This window comes from Acromyrmex echinatior, chromosome 3, assembly GCF_024713525.1.
Source record: "Acromyrmex echinatior isolate Ae372 chromosome 3, ASM2471352v2, whole genome shotgun sequence".
Taxonomy (NCBI): domain Eukaryota; kingdom Metazoa; phylum Arthropoda; class Insecta; order Hymenoptera; family Formicidae; genus Acromyrmex; species Acromyrmex echinatior.
Genome location: NC_141854.1, coordinates 8,432,552 through 8,458,625, shown reverse-complemented (window position 1 = coordinate 8,458,625; position 26,074 = coordinate 8,432,552). Strand labels below are relative to the sequence as shown.

General features: G+C 27.8%; 3 protein-coding genes across 5 annotated transcripts in view; all 3 read right to left on the bottom strand.

Moving 5' to 3' along the window:
* The window catches only part of LOC105146384 (uncharacterized), a 51,702-nt gene extending 33,325 nt beyond the window's left edge, over positions 1–18,377 (bottom strand). The window contains exon 1 of the mRNA XM_011056591.2: positions 18,006–18,377. Coding sequence (XP_011054893.2) covers positions 18,006–18,304 — 299 coding nt within the window. The 5' untranslated portion in view covers positions 18,305–18,377. The remainder of the gene's footprint in view (positions 1–18,005) is intronic.
* Nca (neurocalcin homolog) overlaps positions 1–18,999 on the bottom strand; it is a 207,558-nt gene extending 188,559 nt beyond the window's left edge. The window contains exon 1 of one of the 2 annotated variants that reach the window (XM_011056595.2): positions 18,846–18,999. The gene's annotated coding sequence lies outside the window, so the exon portion shown is untranslated. Of the gene's footprint in view, positions 1–18,383 lie in introns of both variants that reach the window. The other variant, XM_011056596.2, reaches the window with a different exon arrangement.
* Positions 19,000–23,594: 4,595 nt separating this feature from the next.
* Positions 23,595–25,826, bottom strand: Myd88 (myeloid differentiation primary response protein MyD88). Of its 2 annotated transcripts, none has more exons than XM_011056602.2 (7): positions 25,540–25,826; positions 25,254–25,453; positions 25,019–25,114; positions 24,780–24,907; positions 24,530–24,698; positions 24,282–24,441; positions 23,595–24,211 (listed from the first exon to the last, which is right to left on the bottom strand). In XM_011056602.2, exons 1-7 carry the CDS (start codon positions 25,653–25,655, stop codon positions 23,785–23,787), a joined length of 1,296 nt encoding a protein of 431 aa, XP_011054904.2. In that variant the 5' UTR covers positions 25,656–25,826; the 3' UTR covers positions 23,595–23,784. The 2 variants fall into 2 exon arrangements, with proteins under 2 accessions (XP_011054904.2, XP_087260230.1); XM_087404104.1 differs by having other exon boundaries at positions 23,595–24,208.
* Positions 25,827–26,074: the final 248 nt, after the last annotated feature.

Below are 26,074 nucleotides of genomic sequence, written 5' to 3'. Positions count from 1 at the left end.
GGAAGAAAGAAAACAATGCGAGAGAGATTTATAAAGGGTGTGTGCAGCAGTTTCCTGGAAACTATAACTTGCAGTAACGGAAATTGAAACGATTTAGGGACTTATATTATCTGCATGAAAGGTACGATAAGCTTTGTCTTCTCGCACGTAATCGTTTTTCCATTGAAGGAAAAGGTCAAGGTGTAGGATTCAAATGATCGTAAAAATATCCCTTACATACCCTGTTGTTTCTTCGATAAGATGTTGAATGCTCTTAATGCTATAATCGCAAGTAGAAAAGGTACCTCACAAAAAATATGTATATAATAATTTAATGTGAATGTCTATAACATTCATTCTCATAAAAAAAATCTTCTTAATATATATTAGGTGTTGGAATTAATTCGTAGCGTTTTACAAGTGATGGGAAGTACTTTCATTAATGTATTTTTTAATGCTCATGTGAAATAAATAACATTCTTTCATTAAAAACGCTACGAATTAATTCCAACACCTAATATATTACGTAAATATTCATATTTAGAATGTATTCCTTGTAGAAATATCATTTCAATTAGTACTGTATGTTCAATAATTCAACAAATCGGTTATATAAAAAAATAATATATCATCTTTAATCCATCTGTTTTTTAATAAATTAATTATTAATTAATTAATTATTAAATATATGAATGTTGCTAAATAAAATCAATAATGTGCAGAACAAATTTAATTGAATAACAAATTAGATAAATCTTTCCTAATATATTTTTTAATATGATAAATAACAGCATATCAATAATGTTTTTAAAGTTTTCAATAGTACAAAGGGAATAAGTTGAAACTAAATGGTTATCACTTTGCAACAAGTAAGCCGAACAAAATAAATCAAACGCCATTTTGTAGAAAAAAAACTTGTCAATTGTATTATATACATGTATGAAAAAGATATGTGATTATTTCTCAATTGAAGCATTACAAAAAAAAGAGGATAAAAATATATGTACCTATACGGGATGGGATCGCGCGTCATCCCGCATAAAATGAAAATCCTCGTTTTTTTATATTAGGAAACATTTAATTATTTTTTATGAAATGATTCTTAATTTAATTTTGTGTCGATTCCGACGAACAACACTTTGAAAATATATAGATACAATTAACTCATGCGCGCAAACATAATTTTTGCCCCCCTTTTTTGTAATGTTTCAATTGTTAAATAATTACATAACTTTTTCATACACTGATCATATACATTTCATTTATATAAAATTGACAAGTTTGTTCTACAATGTCTACAAAATGACATTTGATTCATTTCATTCGGTCTACTTGTTGCAAAATAATAATCATTTAGTTTCAATCCATTTTTGGTTTCAATCCATTTTTAGTTTCAATCTATGTTAATATCCGTGTATATTAACTTATTATTCGAATTTCAATTTGTAATAATTCATTATATTGTATATTCTTGTACATTCTACAGAAATATCGTATTGCTATATGTCACTCAAACTCATAAATTAAAGAAAAAATAAATCATAAATGTTGAAATATAGTTATTAAAAACTGGAGACTATTGATTAAAAAAAATGGTTACATAATTATCGTAATTCTCAATTAAATTCTTTAAAAGGATCATATATCTGTCAATCTTTTACTTAACAATTTACTCATTACATTCCTTTAACTTCTTTTAAAAATTATAATAAAGAGATTAAAAACTTGAAACTGATTTCCGTATTTATATCATTTTATATATAATTTTATATATTTATATACTCTATTCAATGCATGGCAAGGATACAGTGCATAAATTATCAGGTAGCGGTCTGCTCGTCAAAGTAGCTTTTCAAGCTTAATGTGCTAGGGACGAATTAAGTCCGAAACCGTGGACTCTTAATTAAAATGTTAGTTCTATCTTATTCGCATCGCAGTTCTCTAGCTAATAAGAACGAACCGGTTCTCTTATCCTTCAGTGAGACACGGTTTCCAATGTTTTCTTGGCAGATCTTTCATGACGAAAAACAGCTTTGACTTTTCAATAGAATGTCATCTCTTTTTCTGTATCTTCTTTCTTCATATCACTGGCATGTTTCTTGCGGTGTGTCACTAATACGCAAGATACATATGACACCTTACATGTGCGTACATATTTTTCTCGATTAATCGGTATCTTGGATGCATTATCTAATCGCAATCGCTTTGACGGATCTGTAGCAAAAATACTTTACTGCGAGCCGCATCAATGATTACGGACAAATTATTATTATCGAAGATAATAACTTATGTTATAAATCATTTATACTATAGAATAGTCAATATACAGTAACTCTGCACTGAAAAAAATGCATGTAATTTTACATCGAAATTACATGTTTATGACTGGAAAATTACTTAAATCACATAAATATGATTGAAAATTTACTGGAAATTGTAAATTTCCAATCATATTTCCGGTAATTTTTCGGTCACAGACATGTAATTTCCATATAAAATTACATGCATTTTTTTCAGTATGGTATATGTATACATATTGCACTTATCAAAATCTTAATTTATCAAGATCATTTATTATATGTAAGGTAAATAAATTATTTAAATAAAAATTTTATACTATTTGCTACTATGAAAAAAATATTGGGAATCCGAAATATTTATTTTTCATATTAACAAATGGTGAGATTATACAACTATTTACAAGTGGAATGTATGGTTCATAAAAAATTCACAAATAATGCTATTAGAAATAAAACGTAAAATGACGCAATAACTTATGAAAGTTTAGGTCTTATTCCTTTTATTAAGGAATAAGACTGATAAATATGTATACAAAATAATAGATAATAATTCTAATTTTTTGCATTACAAGTGTATCAGTTAGATATGAAATACATGTTTCAGATAATACATTTATTACATTTAATGCACTAAATCCAATTTGCGCACTTAGTTTTGGGTACCAATAGGATCGCCTGCAGCAATTATAACGAAATCAACGCTTAGTCATTGCTACGACTGTCAACTAACGGCAAGGATTCTGTCAATCAGTACTGGATCATCACTGGCAAATGATTGACTAGTACCTGACTGGGCCCGAGTTATCATCCAGTATACTTAGCCAGTACTGAACCAGTAGTTTGCCAATATTGCGCCAGTACCTGAACTATGGCAGTCAACTTGTATTACTGATCCAGTTTTTAACGTTTTATATATAAATCTCATCCATTAAAAATACTGTACATTCCCTCCAAACAAATGGAATATATAAGATAAATCAAGCTGAATAAAGAATATAAGAGCTAAATACTTGTATTTTGTTGTACTTCATTTTACTTTACTATCCCTCTATACTTTATCACCATAATAATCATTAAGCTTTTTGCACTCTACAGTGATCATTTTATGTAGATTATGAATATGTTCTACTTACTATATTGACAAATCGATTCAACTAACAGTGGTTTTACTAATATTAACTGAAAAGAACTGAAATCGTAATACTGATATAGTATAAATGCGTACATAACAGAATGGTTGCCTGTAAATTACCCTCATCTTTCATTTTTTCTGATTTCTGCGGTGTAAGAGTATATCCATAGCAAACTTGCATAGCCGCATAAACGTGTGCATAAAAAAATTATCCAATCGCATTTCTCCTACAAAGACACACGTAAAATGTGACTGAATAATTTTCTTTATGTATACGTTTATGCGGCTATGCAAGTTTGTGAATATACCCTTAATGCCTGCACTGAAAAAAAATCCTATAAATTTAAGAGGATGCTAAAGCCGCCGGTTTTATCATTTCCACTCGGTAAAAAATCTCCGAATAGGATTTACAAATTGCAAAAGTGTTATTACATAAATTAAAGTACGCACAAACAAGACCTCAGCTGCACTGGATTTCATAAAAAACTCGAAAAAAAGTTCACTTACTTTTGACTTGTACAGCTGTCACCTCAGGTATATATTTGCTTGATATAAGAGTTTTAGAGTTCATATTTTAAAAATAAGCACGCATCATATTACTTAACAAACGATATCGAGTTTGTAGAACTAAGATTGAAGGTCTAGAACAGAACCTTCCAAATGGTCATGTGATCATGCCCCCACCAAGATTTCAACGATAAGTAGGCCCCTCCTAATTTTACCCCCTCCAACGCTACCTTCCACCAATCTTCTAACCACACGCGTTTAAAGCTGTCGCAAGCAAGTATGTAAGTATGCAAATATAACTCTTAGGATTAATAGAGATCCCAAAACGAAAATAAAATAAATCATAAATATGGCTTCTTTTATTTCTTTCTCGGTATACATATTTATCTTTCAATGAAACCGCGCCTGACTGTTATACGAAATGATACGTGCCGGTGCACAGCCATGAATAGAGGACAAGCGTTGGACTTATGGTGGGGGACAAGCACGAGCGGGCGAGAGGCAAGAGAATAAGGGCCCGCGGTGCCCTTTTTGGAAGGTTCTGATCTAGAAGAAAAGTATTTTCACCCAGTGGAAAATACGTGTATGTGGATGCTTTGCGAAGACTGGGAATGTCAACAGAACCGAAATTCCGTGTAACAGTAGTTACGTAGTTTTGCGATAGATGATGCTGGCATTGTTAGATAAGGACAGATGTATGCGTTTGAGTAAGACAGAACTATATATATATATATATATATAATATAATGTAAGAAATGAATCAAAGATGTCACCACTATTATCGAATTTGGAATTAAAAAAGTCTGTACTATCGACTTCGATCAAGTTTGGTAATCGGTTTAGCATCCCCTTAAGTAATATTCTTGAATAATATCTAATTGTAAATAAACGTTTTTTTATTGCAAGTAAATATTTATTTAAAAAAAAGAAAATATTTAAATCAATTAATGTATGTTTCTATTTAGTAAATATTTATTTGCAATAAGGAAATGTTTATTTAGCACTATTCAAGAAAATTATTTAGACTTAGAAAATTTTTTTTCAGTGTGTTTCAATGAAAATACTGGAGTTATCTTAATCAATCTTCGTATCAAAATCATCTAGCCATGTTTAGCATATTAAGCTATGCAATCAAATCATCTTTTCCAAGTCTGTATCTTTGCATAATTTGCGTCATAATATTATATATTATCTATCTCTTTCATTGAAGCTACTTAACATTTTGCTGTATACTGACCTTGGTGTGATAAGATCATTTTTCCATTATTTTTACACTTTTTGTCATCTCATACGTCACAAGTTTCTACAATCGTCTTCATCGCGACTTAATCGAGTAAAATTAATGATAAGAAAAAAAATCTTTCTTTACATATTTAATAAATTAAATTTATAACCGCAGATATTTCTGAATGGCAACTTTCGTATCAAATAATACAGGAAAAACTAATCATCAATCGGTATTGACAACAAAATCAATATTACGACTGATCTCATATTGAGAGGACTACACAATAGTCGTGCAAAAGAAAAGACCAAGGTTACCCTTTTTTCCCCATCAAACTTTTTAAATCGGCGAGAGATACGATATCTTTAAAGAAAAACAATTGATATTCCCGTCTGATCGATTCGCAAAAAACAGCATTAATCCTAAGAAAAATCGATATACGCGCAGAGAAGATATTTTGAACACGACTAATATTTGACTACATTCTGCTTCAGTGCAAGAGAATTTGAAGGGCAATTAAATCAAACGTTACTCTCAAGGATCAGTATTGGGCGCTGATGTATGAACAGTCGATAGCTGCGTATATACATTGAGAGACGTAAGCTGCCTATCTCCCTACATAATCTATGTAGAAACACTGTCAGCATTTTCCACGTGATCTACAAAAACAATAAACAGCACAAGTAAACAATGCTCATAATGGCATCATTTTCCTTTTCTTTTGCGACCAATTTTTTATTCCATCAGCTAAAATATCAATCAATTTAAAATATTATCAATTTGCTCAGCGTATTACTGTTTTTGTTTACTAATTTTATGTTATTATCCTATTATATTATACATTTTTAAAATTATTTTATAAATAGTTTCAGTTGGTTTTAAAATTTAATATTCTATTACAATCAATAATACATACAAGAATTAATAGATAATCGATAGATATTGCTATTCTCTTATTTAACATTTTTATGGTTAAATTAAAATAAAACATATTTAAATGCAAGATAAAGTTGTATTATAAATTATGTATATAGAATAATTATATGCACAATATTTCTGCTAATAAAAAAATTAATGAATTTATGTGATAAGATAAGGGATTGAGTTCCTCCAAAAATGCAATGTCATAAAAAAAATTTAATCTACATTTTAAATTAAACGAAACTCTTTTTCCTTATAACTTAAACTTATTTTTTACGTACAATTAATAGATTATCTGCTTAGTTGTACATTCAGCTGCAAAATATTTAAATAATAACTAAATAATATAGAAAAAATTCATTTAAAAAAAATTTTAAAAATTTAATCACTGTTAACTTTCTGCGAATATTGATCTTATTGTTGTGCGCTTTAAAAGAATCTCATAAAACTTTATTTTTGTTAGAAATATAATATATTAAGCAATAAAAAGTTATTCTAATACAAATTTTTCTTATCATTGAAAGCATTGTTACACTCTCATATTAGCAACTAATGTGTTAATCTATAGCACAATTTTGGCAAGCGCAGTCGAAGTGCAAGATGGAACGATGCCAAGATGGTTTGATCCACCGATTCCGAACGAAGGAATTGTGTAACCGACAATCCTTGTGCAATATATTCGCCGCCTCGGATCGTTACCATCTTTGCATATTACCATCGCCTCTGCAATCCCTGGCCAGGCGAGAGCTACAAAAGGTATTCCCACGAACGACTCCGACGCAATCATAAAAAGTGCAGTAATATCTAAATACCTTTCAGGGATATAAAGTATACGACGACAGTAGCTCGTAACTATAATTAAAGGTTTTTTTATGCTTGAAACTCGAATTCATCAAATCATTAAATCAGATGAGAATAATAGTTCTTTTTGTTATTTCCTAAAATTATAATTTCTAAAAGATCATATTAATATTAGGTGTTGGAATTAATTCGTAGCGTTTTACAAGTGATGGGAAGTACTTTCATTAATGTATTTTTTAATGCTCATGTGAAATAAATAACATTCTTTCATTAAAAAACGCTACGAATTAATTCCAACACCTAATATAAAAAATTAGAATTTTATCAATTCCTTTGACTTTTCACTCTTGATAAAATCAATTACATAATCTTACAAGGGATGAAATTAAGAGTTTATCTCTACCAAAAAATAATTTTTGCAATTCAAATATTTTTGTAATTCAATCAGATTTGATAGAAGATCAGTTTCATAGAAGTTCCAATTATTAAAAAGTTATAATTTTAATTTATACCCTTTTTTCATTCTTGAACTAAATATATGCGAATAATGCTTACTTTTATTTATTGATTCAATTTACTACTACAATTTTAATAATCATCACATCTTGCATCATTGAAATATTAGATAATTTAAATTCGATTAATTTAATTTACAATCAGAGCCGTTTCCGTTTCATATCTTAATCGAATAATTTGAAAATTAAAAAACTTTAAAGTTTCGATAGTTTCAAGTAATTCTACAAAATTAATTTTTATACAATCCCTTTAGGCTAGCTAAATTAATTCATTTCAAGAACGATTACTGAATTCCAATTATTATTCACTTATTTCACAAGGCAACTACATTGATGTCTAATATTAACTTCTGTGTATAAACAACTTCGTTGGCATAAACATGAAATGATCTATATACTCGTATTAACAAAAACTGAAAACAAAGGAACCAGCAATTAGCGCATAAGATACATTTCAATAGATTTTTCGGTACCCTACAACGTCGAAAATTGAATTCTACAACAAAGTTATATGCTACAATAAAATTATATCAATTTTTGCTATCTAAAATAAATTGGATGTCTTAAGTAAACGCGTGAGCGTAAAGAACTGTCTTGCTCTTAAAATGATTAGCAGTATCGTGAAGCTTTAATACAAGTCACGAACAAATAAAAACAGAAAAAGAATGCAATGACATCAATATATGTCCAAAACAACTTTTGAAATAGAGAATAATTCGCATGTTATACACGAAAGTTTATATTATTCGATTATCTAAACCTACAATCGCAATGGCGAATTTTTCGGTGCCAAAACCGGTGTTCGATTGCATCGAAAAACGTAAGCCATTCGACGAAACCATATTTCATTCTACATTTGGCAATGAAACATAGATAAACTCGTCTCTCTTTTGGCAATTCCTTAGTTATAAAGGTCACGTCAAAAAGATGAATTATCGTTAAAGATGTAGTCGCGTATAAGGATTTTAATTATACGAATATTTCATTAGCTAACATAATAGATTAAAATTAAATTTTGTTAACCTAGAAATAGTTATCTGGAGCATTTTTCCACTTCAGCAACGAAAAAATGTGAATTATTGTAAAATATTGCTTTGTATGGATATCATTTAACATATTTTTCCCTTTTTAACTATTCTTAGGAATCTTTAAAAAACTCACATAAAAAGCATTATATTAATTAAATTTAATTTTTTAGAAAATGTCATATAAGCTATTTAACATGTTTATTCAGTTTAATATTTGGTTTCTACTTACTTTCTTCAGAAAATTGTAATTAAATTCATATCTATATTGTTGAAATATTAATAAATCAGAAAATAATCAATAATTATACAATATAGTATCAATAATAATAATATTAATTATGATATAAAAACATCTCAGGTGATTGTTTACTTAAAAAAAATTAGGTGACTAAGCCTGAATTAAATTATGTTAGAACGCATCAGTTACGCCTATTCGTGAATACAACAGAATACATTAGAGGATGATACAATGTGGCAATAATTCGCCAGTGAATATCAGACGCGCCAACAACTATCGTTTCGTTGGAACAGAGTTTACTATAACATGTCAGCATATTTTATAAACAAAAAAAGTTTCAGGTAAAACATTTTTTAACGCTTTTACATTTTTCTTATTATATATCAGTATTTCTTCAATGTATTATATGTAAAAATATAGATATATATAATATTTAATTTAAAAAATATATTAAAGAATACAAAAAAAATAAATTCTTAAATACATATAATGTGTCACTTCTAGATTTATAAAATTGGCAAAATAATTAAACAAAGCAGTAAAAATATATCAAAATATTCTTAATAAAGTAATTTATTTCTCTGCGAAGAAAGGCAATAATTCGGTACAACTATTCATCAATTTATAGTACAGAAATAAAATATCTGTATTTCACGATAATATCACGTAGTATAAAGATACGAAAGATAATTTATTACACCACATTATATTCCCATGCACATCGCGAATGAATATACGTGAAACACATGGAGAAATAGAGAATTATAGTTCGGACATTCAAAGATACTTCAAGGAAAACGCATTGAGCAGTATATCTTAATATAATAAATTGTACCCCAAGAAATATGAGCAACATTTCTAGTATACTCTCTATATTCATATTCCCAACTGCACCACGCGATATAATGTTAACACGATAACAATGCAACGACCATGAAAGTGCAAGGAAGAACGGAGAACTGTTTGCTTGAGATTAGGTGCAAAGATCCATTATGGTGTAAATTTCATACCTGACCTAATTAAAAACTGTTGTCGCACGATCGTTTCATAATCACAAGATTATAGTGAAAGAAAAATTGTTTTAAAAAAAACCAAAATTTTACATTAAATTCAGCTAACAATAAGATTAAAATTTGCAGGCAATGTGTTAATTTATCTCTTTTCGTGCATATTTTTAAGTATCAACAATATTTAAATGTTTTATGGAAATTATTCCAAAAATACAATTAATTCATTAAATTTAATATTCTAATAACTAATTTATATAACAAAGATAAATTAAATATTAGATATATTCATATACAACATTAGATGTTCTGTGTGATAAAAAAATTATCTACATTTTTTTATCATTTTTATTCAATATATCAACCAATGAATTATTATTTATTAAAAGTAAAGTTCCAATCGTTCGTAAAGAACGTAAGGCTATAAATCTAATCATATTATTATCAATTTAAAGCATAGCATGATGAATTGCACAGAAAATGAAGATAAATGAAAAGCAGTAGTTGTCGAATGTAAAGATTAGCATTAAGTAGATAAATAAGATGTGGAATAGCAATATACTTAATTTGAAACGTAAATATTATAAGAATTGAGAATTTACTTTTCGTGAATCAACAGAATACTCAAATTTGCGTGTATCTAATACATTTACATAAATTGTTCTCAAAGTGATATCAGTAAATTTTCATATAATTTACTATCGCGTGCAGTAGGATGCATACGTGTATAAGCCACTAACTCTCGATTTCGTAAGTTGAAAGAAATATATTCGGAAAGTTAACTTTTCTTTTCTTCACTTTCTTAGCAGAATAAATAATTTTTGTTTCATATATAATAGTAAATTTATATAAGAATTGAATTATTAGGCTCAACTGAATAAAACAATAAAAGGTAAAAAGAACTAAGAGCCAAGTTCTTGATAGTTAATATTTAATGTCTTTCAAATTTTTAATAAACGTTTCGTTCTTGAACTAGAACTTGTTCAATGTTAATATATAAAAACAAATCCTATCTTACATAATAAGTAAAATATTAAAACATAAAAACAAATTTATATAAATCAATTTATATAAAACTTGTAAAATCATCTGTTTCATATCTGGGTTGGCCGAAAAAATCCAAGATAGAAAAACCCATAATAAATTCCCGATTTTACTGTCATGTCAGTGTTTTTATCCAATGCAATACACTAGCAAAATTTATAAAAATGACTAATACTAAATCATATTTATATGCTTCATAAAAAGATTTTAATTTAATTCATAAATCATTTTAATCATACGTGCGTAAAAAAAACAAAAATAATAACAAAATCAATAATAACAAAACACGTTATATAATAAAATAATTTTTTAAATAAAATTATAGTGTCTGGAATACATCTTTTAAATAAAATTTTAAAGATAATATAAACGTTATTAAATTTTAATTTTTAATTTTATGAGAAAAACATAGTAACAGAGTTAAATCTTTACCAATATAATAGATCTGCTTTGAGTTTACTATTTAATCTTGCGATAAAAAATTAATTCATTTGTTACATCAATTTCTAATTATTATGAATTTTATTTTGGATAAAACTTAAATTGAACCCTCTCTTTAATTTGCTCTTTATTATTTGTAATTTAAATTGAACACTCTCTCAATTAATGCTAAGCTAAAATACTGATACTAGAATAATGAATTAGAAAATTAAAAAATTTTGTTAATCGTGTTTCACATACAAGTAATTTGAGTAAGATGATATAGAATTGTTCCGTTGAACATTGTAATATAAAAAAACATAAAAATGTAAAATTAAAGTGAGCCACTTGAGATGTTCTTTTTCTTATAATACAATGCAATGTTGTCAGAGTAATACGAGTATAAGATGAATCAGAAAAGATGTATCATCGATATTAAATTCTACTAATTATTCAATATAATTTGAAAATATAGTACACCGAACAGTTTGCGCGTATAGATATATCAGCAGTGCAAAATAGTTTTCTTGTGTCGAATATAATTCGTGTCTATTTGATCGACGGCAGAAATATAGAATACAATTATAAAAGTGCAATAAAAAGTTGTCAGAAACTCGCTCCTTTAGTTATTCGTCAAAGTTCGTGTTCAGTAATCGTTCGTAATACGACAGTTGACAAGATGATATTGGATTGAAACAAAAGTTCGTAGCGTTACGAACTTCAAAATTGAAGTAGCTATAATTTCGTTAAAAAAATGAACGAAATTTAAATTTAAAAAAAGATTTTAAAACTTAAAATTTTTATTTTTTCCCATTTTATCCAGCTCGTAGCATTCTATATGTTTCCCATTTTAATTAATTTAATATAATAGCTTTCTATAAATTTCTCATTTTATCCAGCTCGTAGCTTTCTATATGTAAAAAATGACCGAACTCACAAAAACTTAAAAGACATAGCAACCTTTCGTCTTTTAAGTTTTTGTGAGTTCGGTCATTTTTACATATAGAAAGCTATGAGCTAAAATGGGAAATTTTCTTTTCATTTTATATGAGCTTGTCTTGTGCTTAAAAAAACTTGCGAAAATTTTCACAACGTAAAAGCTTTTTAACATAAAAGCTTAAACATCCCTATAAAATCTTTGTTTTTTAACGTTACTAAGATTTTTTTGCTACTAAGTTATCGCGAATTAAATAAAAAGAGTATTTTAACTTTAATTACTTATAACTCTGTTAAAAATTATCGTACCACAATTTAAAAAATATTTTCGCTGAAAACCTGAAACTTTGCTCTCTAAATTTCTTGAAAAAAATAAAAATTTGCTACTTCTATTCAAAATTGTAAATTTTTCACTCTTTTTTGATAATGACAGTATAACTCTTTTGGAGTGAAATTCAAATTTCATTTTATAAAGGAAAGAAATCTCACTCTTTTTTTCATTTTTTCTCATTATTAATTATTTCAAAATATTATTGTCTCAAATCGTTTTTAAAAAAATTTAACTCGAATTTTTCACGAAAAAATCTTTCAGGGAAACATAATGTATAAGCTTCAAAAAATAAATTTATATGTTGTAAAATAAACGGTTGAAATTAATTTGAATGTCATGTAGAACTTCAACTTCATAAAATAATGGCTTATCAGATACTAAACGTATGTATTCTAATTTTACTTTAGCATCTTTATATAATGTGCAACTAGTTATATAGAATCTTTCCGACGAGTAAACAGAGATAAAGTAGGAAAAATTGTAAACTCATTGTTACATAGTTGTTGAATTCTCCTCAAGAGAATTCAATTATTCGAGCATTGATACATTCATTGTCGCGTGATCTCAAATACATAATTCATTCATGATAACGTAATAAGCATGTTATGAAATTTCTCAAATCATAAGATTTGAGACAAGTTATTCCCAAGATTCTACATTTTTGTAGTCTTTAGTCGTCGAGGTCTGTTACTTTGTTTATGGTCAGCAAGATTTATTAGTAAACAAAATTTAGTGAGCTGCACATATATCCTCCGTAATAAATACGTGAGAGAAAATATCGTGTCAGAATTACATTCGACCCATTCTTATGCTGTTTACTATCTGGTAACCATCTTTATGATGATATTTAATTAAATGTAGACGTCATATTTACCTGTTAATATTTACTATATATTATATGTTTATTCTATTACTGAAATTCATTCTAATTTAAAACAAATGTTTACTCAAAATATTAAAATCAAAGTCTAACGGATGATTTATTTAAAAAATTATGATCTCTCTCTCTCTCTCTCTCTCTCTCTCTCTCTCCCCCCTCCTCTCATTTTTTCATTGCATATATAAATATGAATTCAATTTTGTACTAACAAAATTAATGTAATTTGTCAAAAAGTATAAATTTATGTGACAGAAAAATTATTTTTTAGAATATTTCTGAAGAGTTATATGATAATTTATATAACAGAAATTATTTTTAAATTAGTTTCATATAGACCTCGTTTCAATACAAATTTAATAAGAAACTTGATTATGTAATTAATCAATTATTAGTAAAGTTTAGTTTTGGCAATTAAAACAATCAAACAATCTTCTAATCAATTCTTCAAAAAATAATTTCGATCTTATCGTATAATTATAACTATAAGAAAACAATTACGCGTTTTTTAATATATTTTAAGTTGTCACACAAGTAAAATTTTTTTTTAAATTAGCTTTTAATCCTAATATCCAATTAACTGAATAAATCATTATTTCATATGCATAAGTAAATGTTATTTAATATATTTAAAAATTAAGACACATATTATACATCATTTATAACTCACGATATAGTCGAGATTTAAAAATCACGACTAGAAATTCCTTCACAATAAGTATACAAGTGTTATAATCATTTTATATTGATACATGAGCTTGAAACGAATATGTCGCGTAATTGTAACTTTATATCACAAACACACTGGAAAAAAAACTCTAGATATCATGTTCAAGGATTGTGATAAAATGCGGTATACGATGAAATACGCGTAATCAAGCGAGTGTCAAGAAATCATATCTGAACTTCTATGTAAATACGTATCAAAAATAACCGGAAGCTATTATAATTATCGCTGAGGTAAATAAAATGGTATTTCCGCTACGTAAAATGTAATTAACTGATAATTTCTGACAAATTAAATATCAAAATATTTTGACTCCAAAAGCTTATCTAAAGAAAATTCTTTCCGGATATGATTTCTTGTTAAAGAATATTTAGGATTCTGAGAGTAAATAGTAACCAATTAAGTAAAAATTTGTCTAATAAAATAAATCAAGAATTAATGATACAAAAGATTTAAACAATTTGTTTTTTTGTAATATAATTAATTTCATAAATATGTATGGAATTATACGACTTTTTTGTATAAATCTTTTCATTGCACATGTGAAAATATCAAACTCATCAAAAAGTGATTAGTTATAAAGATATTTTACATTTCATATCGAAATATTTTAAATATGAAATGTTCCACATAAAATATTCGCTTTTTAATATTTTGATACTTTTATACAATTTCAAAAATTAATTTATGTAACAAAATCATATAGTTATATGTAATAAAAGGAATTGCATTACTAATCAATCAAAATATTTTATCTATAACATTAATTTTTTAATTTGTGTTAATTTAATATCTTTTATTCAATTTAATAATTACTGAATACTTTAAAATTATTCGTTTTCTAAATCCTTTTTTAGTATCTTATATAAATAAAAAATATGATAAAATATTTGTAAATTGCTATTATAAAATCAATTAAATATAATTTATTACATTCGATTTCAAAGGTTGCATAAAAGACATACATTAAAAAAATTAAGTAAAATAATGTAATTGCTATTTTTAATCCGTCTTTATAAAGCAACGTAATTGGCATAGAATTCAAGTAACTAAAAAAATAATTTTCAAGTAATTAAAAAAATAGTATATATAGCATTCGTATATTCATGATAATAAATTAATAACTTAATTATTATTAATTATAACATAACATAAAAATCTGCAAAACAACGTTCGCAGCAAGTATCTCATAGTAATATTTTTATACATAAAAAAAATTTTTTTTATTAACCACTACATTCCATGCTGTAAAAATTCCATGATAGTAATGCGTGTACGAGATATATATTAAACTTGTCGTAAATTTTTATATACATCCACCCTTTTTATATATAACCCTTTTACAAACAGCGAGTTGATTAATCGAAAAGGATTGTCAAAAGAATAGAAGCGAAATCTGAGCTGATAGAACAGAAATATAGAATCTTGGATTAGAGAAACGGAATTAAACTTGAAGCAATACAATTCGGAGTAATACTCGGAATGGAGCAGAATCCAATACAAATGAAAATATAACGACAACTCTTCGAAATAAACCGTTCATTACTCACGTTGTCTGCGGCATCTCAACATAATTAATTGTAACATAATTAAATGTCAGCGATATTTCAACGATATCGAAAAACAGAAATTCATGATTGAGCACGTAATCGCGAAATAAGGATTGACGTAATGATAAAAATAATATTAAAATTCAAAATATAAGGTAGCATTTCTACTATTCATATTTCCTGACATATTTACCATTCCAGAATGTATCTGTAAACGCAATGAGCAATTTCAAAATCGCTTCAAATATTTTCATCAATATTTGAAAGACAGAGAATTATATAATAGAATTTTATAATAAACGTTGTTAGCTAAGTACTTTAGAAAGATTAAAAAATTCTATATCTATTTCGGAGAGGTTTAATAGATATGTGAAATAACAAGTCGAAACAGTGTATTTAACAAGGAGAAATTAACTCTTTAAAATCCAACGTAATAATATTTATCGTTTATAAATAATCATAGATTATAAGATAAAAATTTTGTTATGTTATCTCTGTCTATTATTATAATTATTAGAAAATAATAAACAAAATATATCAAAATCATCAAACGTTCTTACAAAAATTCCTATAGCTAACTTGAAACCGATTTTTTCCTTTAGAACTATTGAAACATCAATATAACTCTTCAATTTTAAAGATTCGAAAAATAAAATCTAATTTTTTAGAAATTAGATTTCAACCTACAAAATTGCAGCATTCTTCAGCTAATCTCAGGGGGGGGGACTAATCAGCTACTTCAATTTAGTTTAACAGAATTTCAATTTAATCATTAGTAGTCAAGAAATATAACATAAAAATTAAGTTTTAATGACCATCCTATTTTCATTTTTAAAAATTTAGATTTTTTTAAAATCGAAAAATTAATAAGTTTTAATGATAACAATCTATTATAAGCGATATTTTTATTTAAAAGAAGTTGATCTTATCATGAAAAATCATGAAAAGTACTTAATAGTTTTGAAAGATATTCCCTCTAATATAACAGTCAATTTTTCTTCAAACATTGACTTCAAATTGTTAAAATTTAAGAAATGAAATACGTATGAGTAAAAAATGCATATTCAAGATGGTTCAGTCAAGATGGTTCTTTATGTTTAATATTTCTTGTTAATTTATACAATTACCAATTCAAGCAAACTGTGCATCTATTATTTGTCGGATTTGAAACAAATCCTAAATGGAAATTGGAATAATAATATCACAGATTAAATTGACAAACAATTTAACATTATTGATACACATGAGCATCTTAGAAAGCTGTTAACGCACCGTTTGCTTGAACTGGAAATTGTCCATAAATAAATTCATAAAAAATATTATTAGCCACAAAGAATCGCCTTGATCGAATATGACATTTTTCGTTCATGTGTGTTTAATCTCGATCGATTTTCACGTAATATAAAATTGTTTAAGAAACAAAAGTTTAGTCTTTGCAATCAGAGGTGATCTCGAACCATATCTCGTGCTCGCTGAAGACACCTGTCACGAGTAGAGATAAAAATGATAAAAAAAAAACTAAAAACATGGAATAAAACTCAGAAAAGCTTTTTCCTTAAAACCTGGAAGTTTTTTATTTGAAAACATATTTTTTGACGATTTTGGCACTGCACTATTGTCCTAGAATTCAGTTTTACATTTATCCAAAAAATTTCTATGAAAAGATAGGTATAAAAATCAAAATGTGGTACAATTGATTAATTGGCAGTGGTCATTGATATAAATATCATTTATAATTATTCAAATGATATTTTATACCGTACTCCAATTTTAAAAGTTAAATGTTTCATACTATTGTTAATACAAATAATACCTTATTAGAATAATTGACGCTACTTTTGTTATGCATTTGCAATTGTATTACATATTATTTCTAAAATGTAAATTAATGAAACAACGTTTCATCGAATCGAACTATCTCCAACTACTTTTGAATTGATACTATATTGCTTTAATTAAAATTTAGAACATACATAATTATAACTAATACACACAACAAAACGATATTACTTATGCTAATAAGGTATCTGTGTTAATAAACAACATGCTGAGCGATTGCTTATTTAGCTTTCAAAATTGAATAAAATATGGAATAAAATATAAAATATTTGTCATTCAAATAATTATAAGCAATAGTACTTAATCCATAGTCGGTAAAAAATATCAACTTATTATATATTATAATAATGTAAGAATGTTTCCTCTTCGATTTGAAATCATAAAAACAAAGAAATATCAAATAATGTCGTCACAGCAAGCATTTTAATTATGACTATCAAAAAAAATAAATTTTATATCTTTTTTTACATATTTAACATGAATTCCACATTATTTTAATTAAAAAGCGGATTTTTATCGCAATAAACCCGTTTTTCTTCGAAGTAAAAAAACCTGTTTTTTCATCTTTCGCGAGGACACTCGATACTCCGAAAGTAAGCCGATAAAAGGAAAGTCAAGATGAACTCACCGAACGTCGCTGGGTCCAGGTGTCATGATGAGTATCTGTGACATGATCCCGACGGTACGTCTCAGGAAACACATCGTCGTGGCACGATGTGGAAGGCAGGCGGAAGACGACGTCGTGGACCACCAGCGAAGAACGGATTCTTGATGCCCAAACACGCACCCACGCACGCATGCATACGCGGCGACAGTCAACCGCGTGACACATGACAGGAGAGACACGTAGGAAAAAGCCGGGGGTATGAGGGAAGAGGGGACAGTGAGGACAGACGTGAGCGACATTTCCAAAACAAATTCGTACATTCACGCTGCCACCCAGCCACGCACGGCACACACATACAAACACACACGGACGCACAGAGAGATGCATGCACACACGCACCTATAGAGGAGTACCGACGACAGCAGCAGTCGCACACCTGACGCGCGAAGACGATGCGTTCGCGACGAGAGGGGGCGACGCGAGGGTGAGAGAAAAGGATAGACGGATAATTTACGGACGATCGGCGCGAATGACAGAGAGAGATACTCGCACATCGTCATAAACGTACACAATACGTATCCGGACGCGGCACGATGCGGCGTCGCGCGTTACGGAGTACGTGACTCGACGCGCGCGTCGAATCCTCGTGCGGTCCACGGGACAGCGATGACATCCGTGACGTCGGGTCGGTCCCGTGCCCGCGGAAAGCTTATTAAACGCGGAACCGCGCGCGCGACAGCGGAGAAAACGCGCGCGACCGTCCTCGCGAGGGCGGCCCGGATTCGCGGAGCTTTTACGTGACACGCGCCGATCGACCGACCGCGTATCGCAGCCGGCACATTTACGCATCGCCTTACTAACCTATGTGTCGCACGTCGGCCGGTCGTCGCGGTTGCCTGCTCAGCGAGTTCAAAACATTTCCGCGACACTGACTTGTGCGGCTAACACGACGGTTGCCATATTGGAATCCCATTCCACGATCGCTACCGATCAGGCGCGTACGGGAGCGACGCCACGCGGGAGTTCGCGCGACAGTATCGCCATCTCGAGGCGTCGCTGCCAAACCGGAATGCGTCAACCGATGACAACCAGTAGTGAGTAACTGTTGCACAAATTCATTAATTGACGGATAGTAATGATAAAATTAAGAATATTGTACCGTCAAATGAAAAACTGGAGTGTCTTTCAAAACGTTACGATCAATTGATAAAAAGAAATTATATCATCGATATTCTTAAGTAAATAGATCATTAAAAAACTGCAGATAAGATTCTGTGATTATAAAAATAAATAATTACGATGAACTGATCATCATAATGATATCTCAATAATGTAATTATTTTAAATATGTATTAGTATCTATGTTTCTTTTTAACTAAACTTCTTACACATTTTATCTTTTCTCTTTTTCTTTTCATGTTAAAATGGAATTGCGAAGGCATGTTCTTTTACGCGATTTTCAACTCTTTACCAATCAACTTTTTACCAAATATAATTACTAGTATGTAAGTATATTCCACAGTTTCTATAATTACTAACAAAATTATAAAGACTTTGAATACACTTTAAACTTCTCCAATCATATATCATTAATTTAATTTAACAAAAACGAACTAAAAGCCTCCCCCCATGTAATAATAAATTTAATAGTCCGTTTTTGCAAGTAAGAATATTTAAAATTTTTTTTTTATTTTTATGTCTAATTATTTTATTGTATTCGCTAATTATAAGTAATTTAAAATTATTAATGACTTTTTGATATTTAGAATAAAATCCAAAAAATTAAAAAAAGTTTCAAAATTAAATATTTATGAAACTTATTAAATTAATAAACAATTTTTGTTAATATATGTTATTAATATATTTCGTCGATTTCGTATAATTAAATCAATTATGCAACAATTTGATTTACTACGACGAGATAAATATTATCTGTATATATATATATATATATATATATATATATATATATATATATATATATATATTTCAATAAATATATAATTTATTAGTAATTGTTGTGCAAATTGCAAAAGTATGATAGCATATATCTGGACATAGTTTGTTTAAATTTTATATTACGTATATATACCTAATACTATTATACATTTACAATAAAACTAATTACATATTAACGCATTATAAAATTTGTACGTGCACTATTAGAAATGTTCTTAAATTTTATTAACTTTTAAGTTACACAATTTGAATTTAATTTCATGACATTACATTAAATTTAATGTATTTATAAAAAGTATATTTGTGTATATGTACATAAAATTTAATGTATTTTTCAAGAAAATTTATGAAATTTAATGTATTTTTCATTAATTTTACTAAAATTACATTAAATTTCATAAATTTATGTACACGTTCATTTCATTTAAGTAACTACTGTAACTTAATTTTCAGTTTAATCATTCATTACTTTTAATTTAATCCACGAGCTTCATTTACATTTCTAACAGTGTGTATAGAATTTTAAAAAATTTAATTTCAGAGTAGCTGAAAATTCAATAAAATTTGGAATTAATTTGGTTTATTTTTATATTTAATAATTGGAACGGAACGCTAATAATTAAATAAAACTTAAAATTAATTAAAAATTCTCTGTTTTTCAATTATCAAGAGAGAGAGAGAGTATATACATACGATGTGTTTATTCCTATAATCTATCCATACTTATCATCCTACCTATACAATCCCTACCTATCCATACTTATTATATTGTTTTAGTTAAATTAACGAGATATTGAATGAAAGCAGTGGCGATTTATAAAAACGATTAAAAATAATTCAAACCGGATGTAACGTATTATACATTTAACAGTGCATGCATAATAAATTTCAAAATGAAGAGGCATCCAGGATTAAGTTTATCCTAATCTGTTATAATTTATCCATTTTAAGATGATAACGGATGCATGGAATTTTATACATATATTGATACATTTATCCGTTTTTTATTAAATTGACGCATATATGCATCTAGATATATAGTATATTAATGAAATTACCATACATCTGTTACCTCAATAAAAAAATTAATTCATTACTCACCAACTCGACGCGCAACAGCGGAGTTACATCTGCAATGTCGCTACGATGATTCTGTAACAAAAAGAAAATAAAATCTCAATTAAAACAGAGCAAAAGAAAATCATATAAATTTAATTTTTATATATTTAAAAAATATTTACTAAACGCAAAGTTCTCTTGAAAATAATCATATAATTTTCAAAATATATAGTTTTTATATACGCATCGAATTTTTTAATTTCATCATTCAGTTAGACATTTATAAACATAATTATACGTTTTATAAAAAAGATCTTAAAAATATTTATCAAATTTCAAAATAATTTTAAATAATCTTTTTCTTCTAATTATCATTTTTAAATCATTGTAAAATAAAACAACTCAAGAGTAAACAGGAGAAAGATACTGATTTTATATAAGCAAAAAATGATATTTACCGCAAGGTTGCTCCGCCAGTGCCCGATGCCTTTCCCAGACCTCCTGCTCCTCTCAGAATTGGGTTGACATCCTCTCGCACAGGACACTCGCGTAAAACACTCGCGAATAATAATTATAATCACGCGCGGACTATAACTTAAGTCCGATAACTTGAACGGCACTCCCGAAGTAAACGCGCGACGCGACGAACCGGCTGCGGTTCGTTCATTTTTAATTAAATCGGCGGACGAGGGTACGTTAGCTTCCCCGTTGGATTTTTACACGAAAAGAATGATTTTACTCAAGATCTAAAAATTTATCTAGATATATCATTCAGATAAATCCGAGAATTTTTAGATACTTGAGAAAAACCGTTCTTTTCGTGTAGTATCCTCCGGGTACTGAGCCCTCTCACCACGTCAAGGTGTACCCGTGAGAGGGAAAATATCATCTGAAAAATGTAATATACAGCTATTATCTATATTATTATGCAATTATTGATTAACTTTTAGAAATGAATATCAAACACATCAATTCGTCATCATTGCGAAATAAATTCAGAGTTTATAAAAGAGCTGAATCTCTTATTATATCTTAAGATATAATTAGAGTCAATAAAATGGGCTAGAGATTAATAAAAAAGAAAAATATTTCTTTTATTACCGATAAACAGTTTCAAAGTTACATTCAATTTTTTATCATATCACGAAAAATGCAGAAAAACGAAAAATTAATTATATTGTTAATTATGCAAATTATATTAATTGTTAAAGTAGGAATTGCATAAATTGCGTTATTTGGACGAGGATATTAACGTAGCTTTTTATGACTCGTGTAATACCGTTCGAAGAATAATCAAGAGTTATACCCAGCAAACGAGAATGGATTGAAATGAATTGAAATGGATTCAGATTTTCAGAAATATTGATTCACGAATGTTAAAATGAATGCTTTTCAATCCTGAATGCATTTTTATTCATTTATAGGAATTGCATGGAGTATATCTCTATGCCTTTCAATTCTCTAAATATCGCTAAGTAGTAATAAATTCTGTTTTTCATCGCGTTTTGATTGCAAACGAATGAATCATATGAAATATCTGTTGATACATGATTATCATCTCGATATGAATTTATGAATAATTAATTGTGCAAGCTAGTAATACACGCAATGTATTACACATACGCAATATTTTTAACAAAAGATAAATGTATTGTGGCTTTTTGTTACTTTTGAATCTTGTTACTTTGAAATCGCTGAAGTAAAGCTTGATGAAAATTTTTCTCATAATTTTTATATAATTTTTACGAATTGTAACATATTTCAGAAATACTCAGAAATATTCGGACAGTTTACATCTTCTCTCAGAATTTTTCATACAAGTGAATTCTGAAATATTCGGAAATTTCTCATCTCAATTTTTAAGAAATATTTTTAAATTTTTTAGATTTTATAACATTTCATCAGAAATTATACTTACAAAAAATCTTAGAAATCTTACAATATTTCATAATTAATATATATAAAAAATCCTGAGAAAAAAAAGATTTTCTGAGAAATGTTCCAATTCGTAAAAAAATGTGAGAAAGTTATAAAAATATATAGAAATTTTAATTTCACCAGAAAATTTATCAATTAATAAAGATTTCAACAATTTTAATGATTAATTTTCATCAGAAGCACCGAAAAAAATGGATATTGTAATTTGCATCTACTTCTTTAGAGGATAGTAGTGTGCGAGGGCATTTTGCGGTTACAAGAAAAAGGTTCTCATGTCCTCTCTCAGGTTTCTCTCTGTTCAAATACTCTAAATCTAATTGGTCTGACAAGCCAAATACTAGCTGACAATGGGAATAAAAATAAATACATACTTATATTTTTAATATAATAATATATTTATTATACAATATATAAAATGTATATACGTTAATTAATATATTATATATATATATATATACATATATATATATGTGTGTGTGTATATACATATATATATTAATCTCATATTGTATAACATGTATATATGTATATTTACATTATCTTATAATTTACATATATAATTTTTTGAATTTTTTATATAACAATTAATTTCAATAGTTAAGTCCAATAATATATCTTATTTAGATCAATAATTTCAAAAATAATAAATACATATTATATCGTTCATCCGTAATATTCTTTACACTTTATTCTTCTGGCAACACACATGTACAATTGTTATATGTAAAACTCATTTTGAGTGTATATCTTCATAAATCTATTAAATTGTAAACATTTAAATGTATTTCTGCACATACAAAAATATATATGATTTTTATATATATTCTTTGTATAAAGATTGTCATCAAGTCTTCACGAGAATTTTTTTCTTTATGAACTTGCTAAATAAATTTTTCTTCTTTTTCTCATATACGTGAGTACTTGATAAATCTAAGCTATCTAAGTTATCCACCGATGGTAGATTTTGAACAATTGCTTCTGTAGTTAACTGATCACTTTTCTTAGTTTGCTTCGTCTTAAAATTTGAAGTAATATTTTCCCATCGTAATAACGTCTTGTTCTTTTTATTATTAACATTTAAAGTTTCTATATCACTTATTACTTTTGCGATAACTTCATCTTTACAATTTTCACTCTTCTGTTGTGGAAATATTAATGCTTCACTTGTTTTTTGAGTAATGTAAGGTTCGTCAATGTACTTATCGGAGAAAGTTTTCTTTATTTCTGTAGTCTCTTGCGTTATACTACTATTTCCTATTTGAGTTGAACTGCTATAAAATTAATAATGATATCATTCAGATTCTTAAAATAAAATAAAAATGAACACAAGAATTATGTTACCTTGTAGCAGTAGAATTTGAAGTTTGTATAGAATCACGTAATCTGCCCCAAAAATCAAATAATCCTTTACGATTATAATCCAAATTAAATATATATTTCAGTTGAAATGGCAAATCACAGCTTTTATATATACATGGTATAATTTTTCTTTGTCGCTTTTCTAAAGAAAAATACGATCTTTCAGAAAAGAATACTCAAAATATCGTTTCAATTGCATTTCAAAAGAAATATGATATATGAAAACATACCGATACTTAAAGCTTGAGTATAGTTTAAAAAAAATTTGTTTGCTGAGTGTGTCATTAAATTCGGTGATACTATAATGAGTAATCTATTACATCGTTCCGATATTAACTCCATTACTGCTTCATGTTCGAATTCTAAACCAGCTACCAAATCTCGATCTTTCAAACACAACTGAAAGCAATAACGCAGTTTAATTTTATTTAAACTTATGTAAGAAAGAAATCACGCATAAATTTCATTTATTTGCAATACCTTTAGCTTAAATTGTATCTCAAGCTTCTCAATCATCTCCTTCACAAAAACAATATCTTCTTCTGCATATAAAAGAAATGCATCGTAATATTGCGGTGCTAAACCTTGCTTTAATCTGTGAATATCATCTATAAAAAACATACAAATATTATGTCGTTTAATATAATTATGTACATGACTGAAGTCTATTATATATTGCACAAAATAATTTAAATTAAAGTCACTGAACCATTACAAACCTAAAGTAAGTATTTTTTTATCGGTACATTCGTCCATCGGATCTGCTGACACTTGAGCTCTTTGTTGATGCTCCAAATACTTCTCAGCATCACTTTCTACAACAATAAAAAAATCTTTTAACGATAATTATTATTATTGAAGTTTTTCATTCTTATATATTATTTATATATATTTTTTTATCAAACTAATGAATATCAAAAAACAAGTTTTTGTTCTATTTAATATAATACATACGGAACAAAGCTTCAGTGTCATCAATAATGTCCCATCTATCCATCTGTTCCATCATTGCTTGAAAATCTTTTATTGTAAAATCTTTTTTATTTTTGTCTGTCAACTCTGTGAATATGCGCATTGTTGGATCAGAATGTGACACAAGCATTGACACGAATTTTGAGTTGAATTCTAACTGATGCGCCAAACCTCTCCAATCCCTTGTAATTTATTTAAAAATTAGTTAACACATGACATTTTCGAAAATGCATATTTATACCTATTAAAATCACGAACGATAGCATACCTTGGCAAACCGTTATCGCTTGGTAAAACCTTCACAGGATTTAACATTGTTGCGATAACTTGTCTGCTCGCAACAGTGGCTGCAACAAGCGGCACAGTCGACAAATCAATTGTCATTTTTATTTCCTCTTATTCTTTTTTTTTTTATTTAAACAAATATTTATAGAAATATAATCTACTGCGTTTTATACTATTCTAACGAAATTGATGTTGTCACAGTTGTAGCTACAACAATATCGTTACTTTGCAATACGATATTTGATGGAATGCTTTGTTGCAACAATTCATCATTGACGATTTGCTTTCTGACGATTTTTTGTGTAATTAGCATACATTATGTCAATGATTGTTCACGGATCTCTTTTCTATTCTAAGATTTCTATTCGATACACTTTTATTTTGCTTTACATTCACTAGAAACAGACTGCTACAGGTAGTTCAGGCTTCTCCTGAAAATTCTGGGGAATTCTCAGAAAAAGATTGGGGAAATTTTCAATGTTTCTTCTCCTCGGAAGTGACGATTTAAATGTGAGTCA

What these genes read in the sequence shown, in the direction of transcription:
- Myd88 (XM_011056602.2), bottom strand. Translation starts at nt 25,655, where the DNA reads ATGACAATTGATTTGTCGACTGTGCCGCTTGTTGCAGCCACTGTTGCG. An exon ending in TAAAAAAATACTTACTTTAG is followed by an intron (nt 24,908 to 25,018) that starts GTTTGTAATGGT and finishes TGTTTTTTATAG; the next exon opens with ATGATATTCACAGATTAAAG. An exon ending in AGATACAATTTAAGCTAAAG is followed by an intron (nt 24,699 to 24,779) that starts GTATTGCAAATA and finishes TATTGCTTTCAG; the next exon opens with TTGTGTTTGAAAGATCGAGA.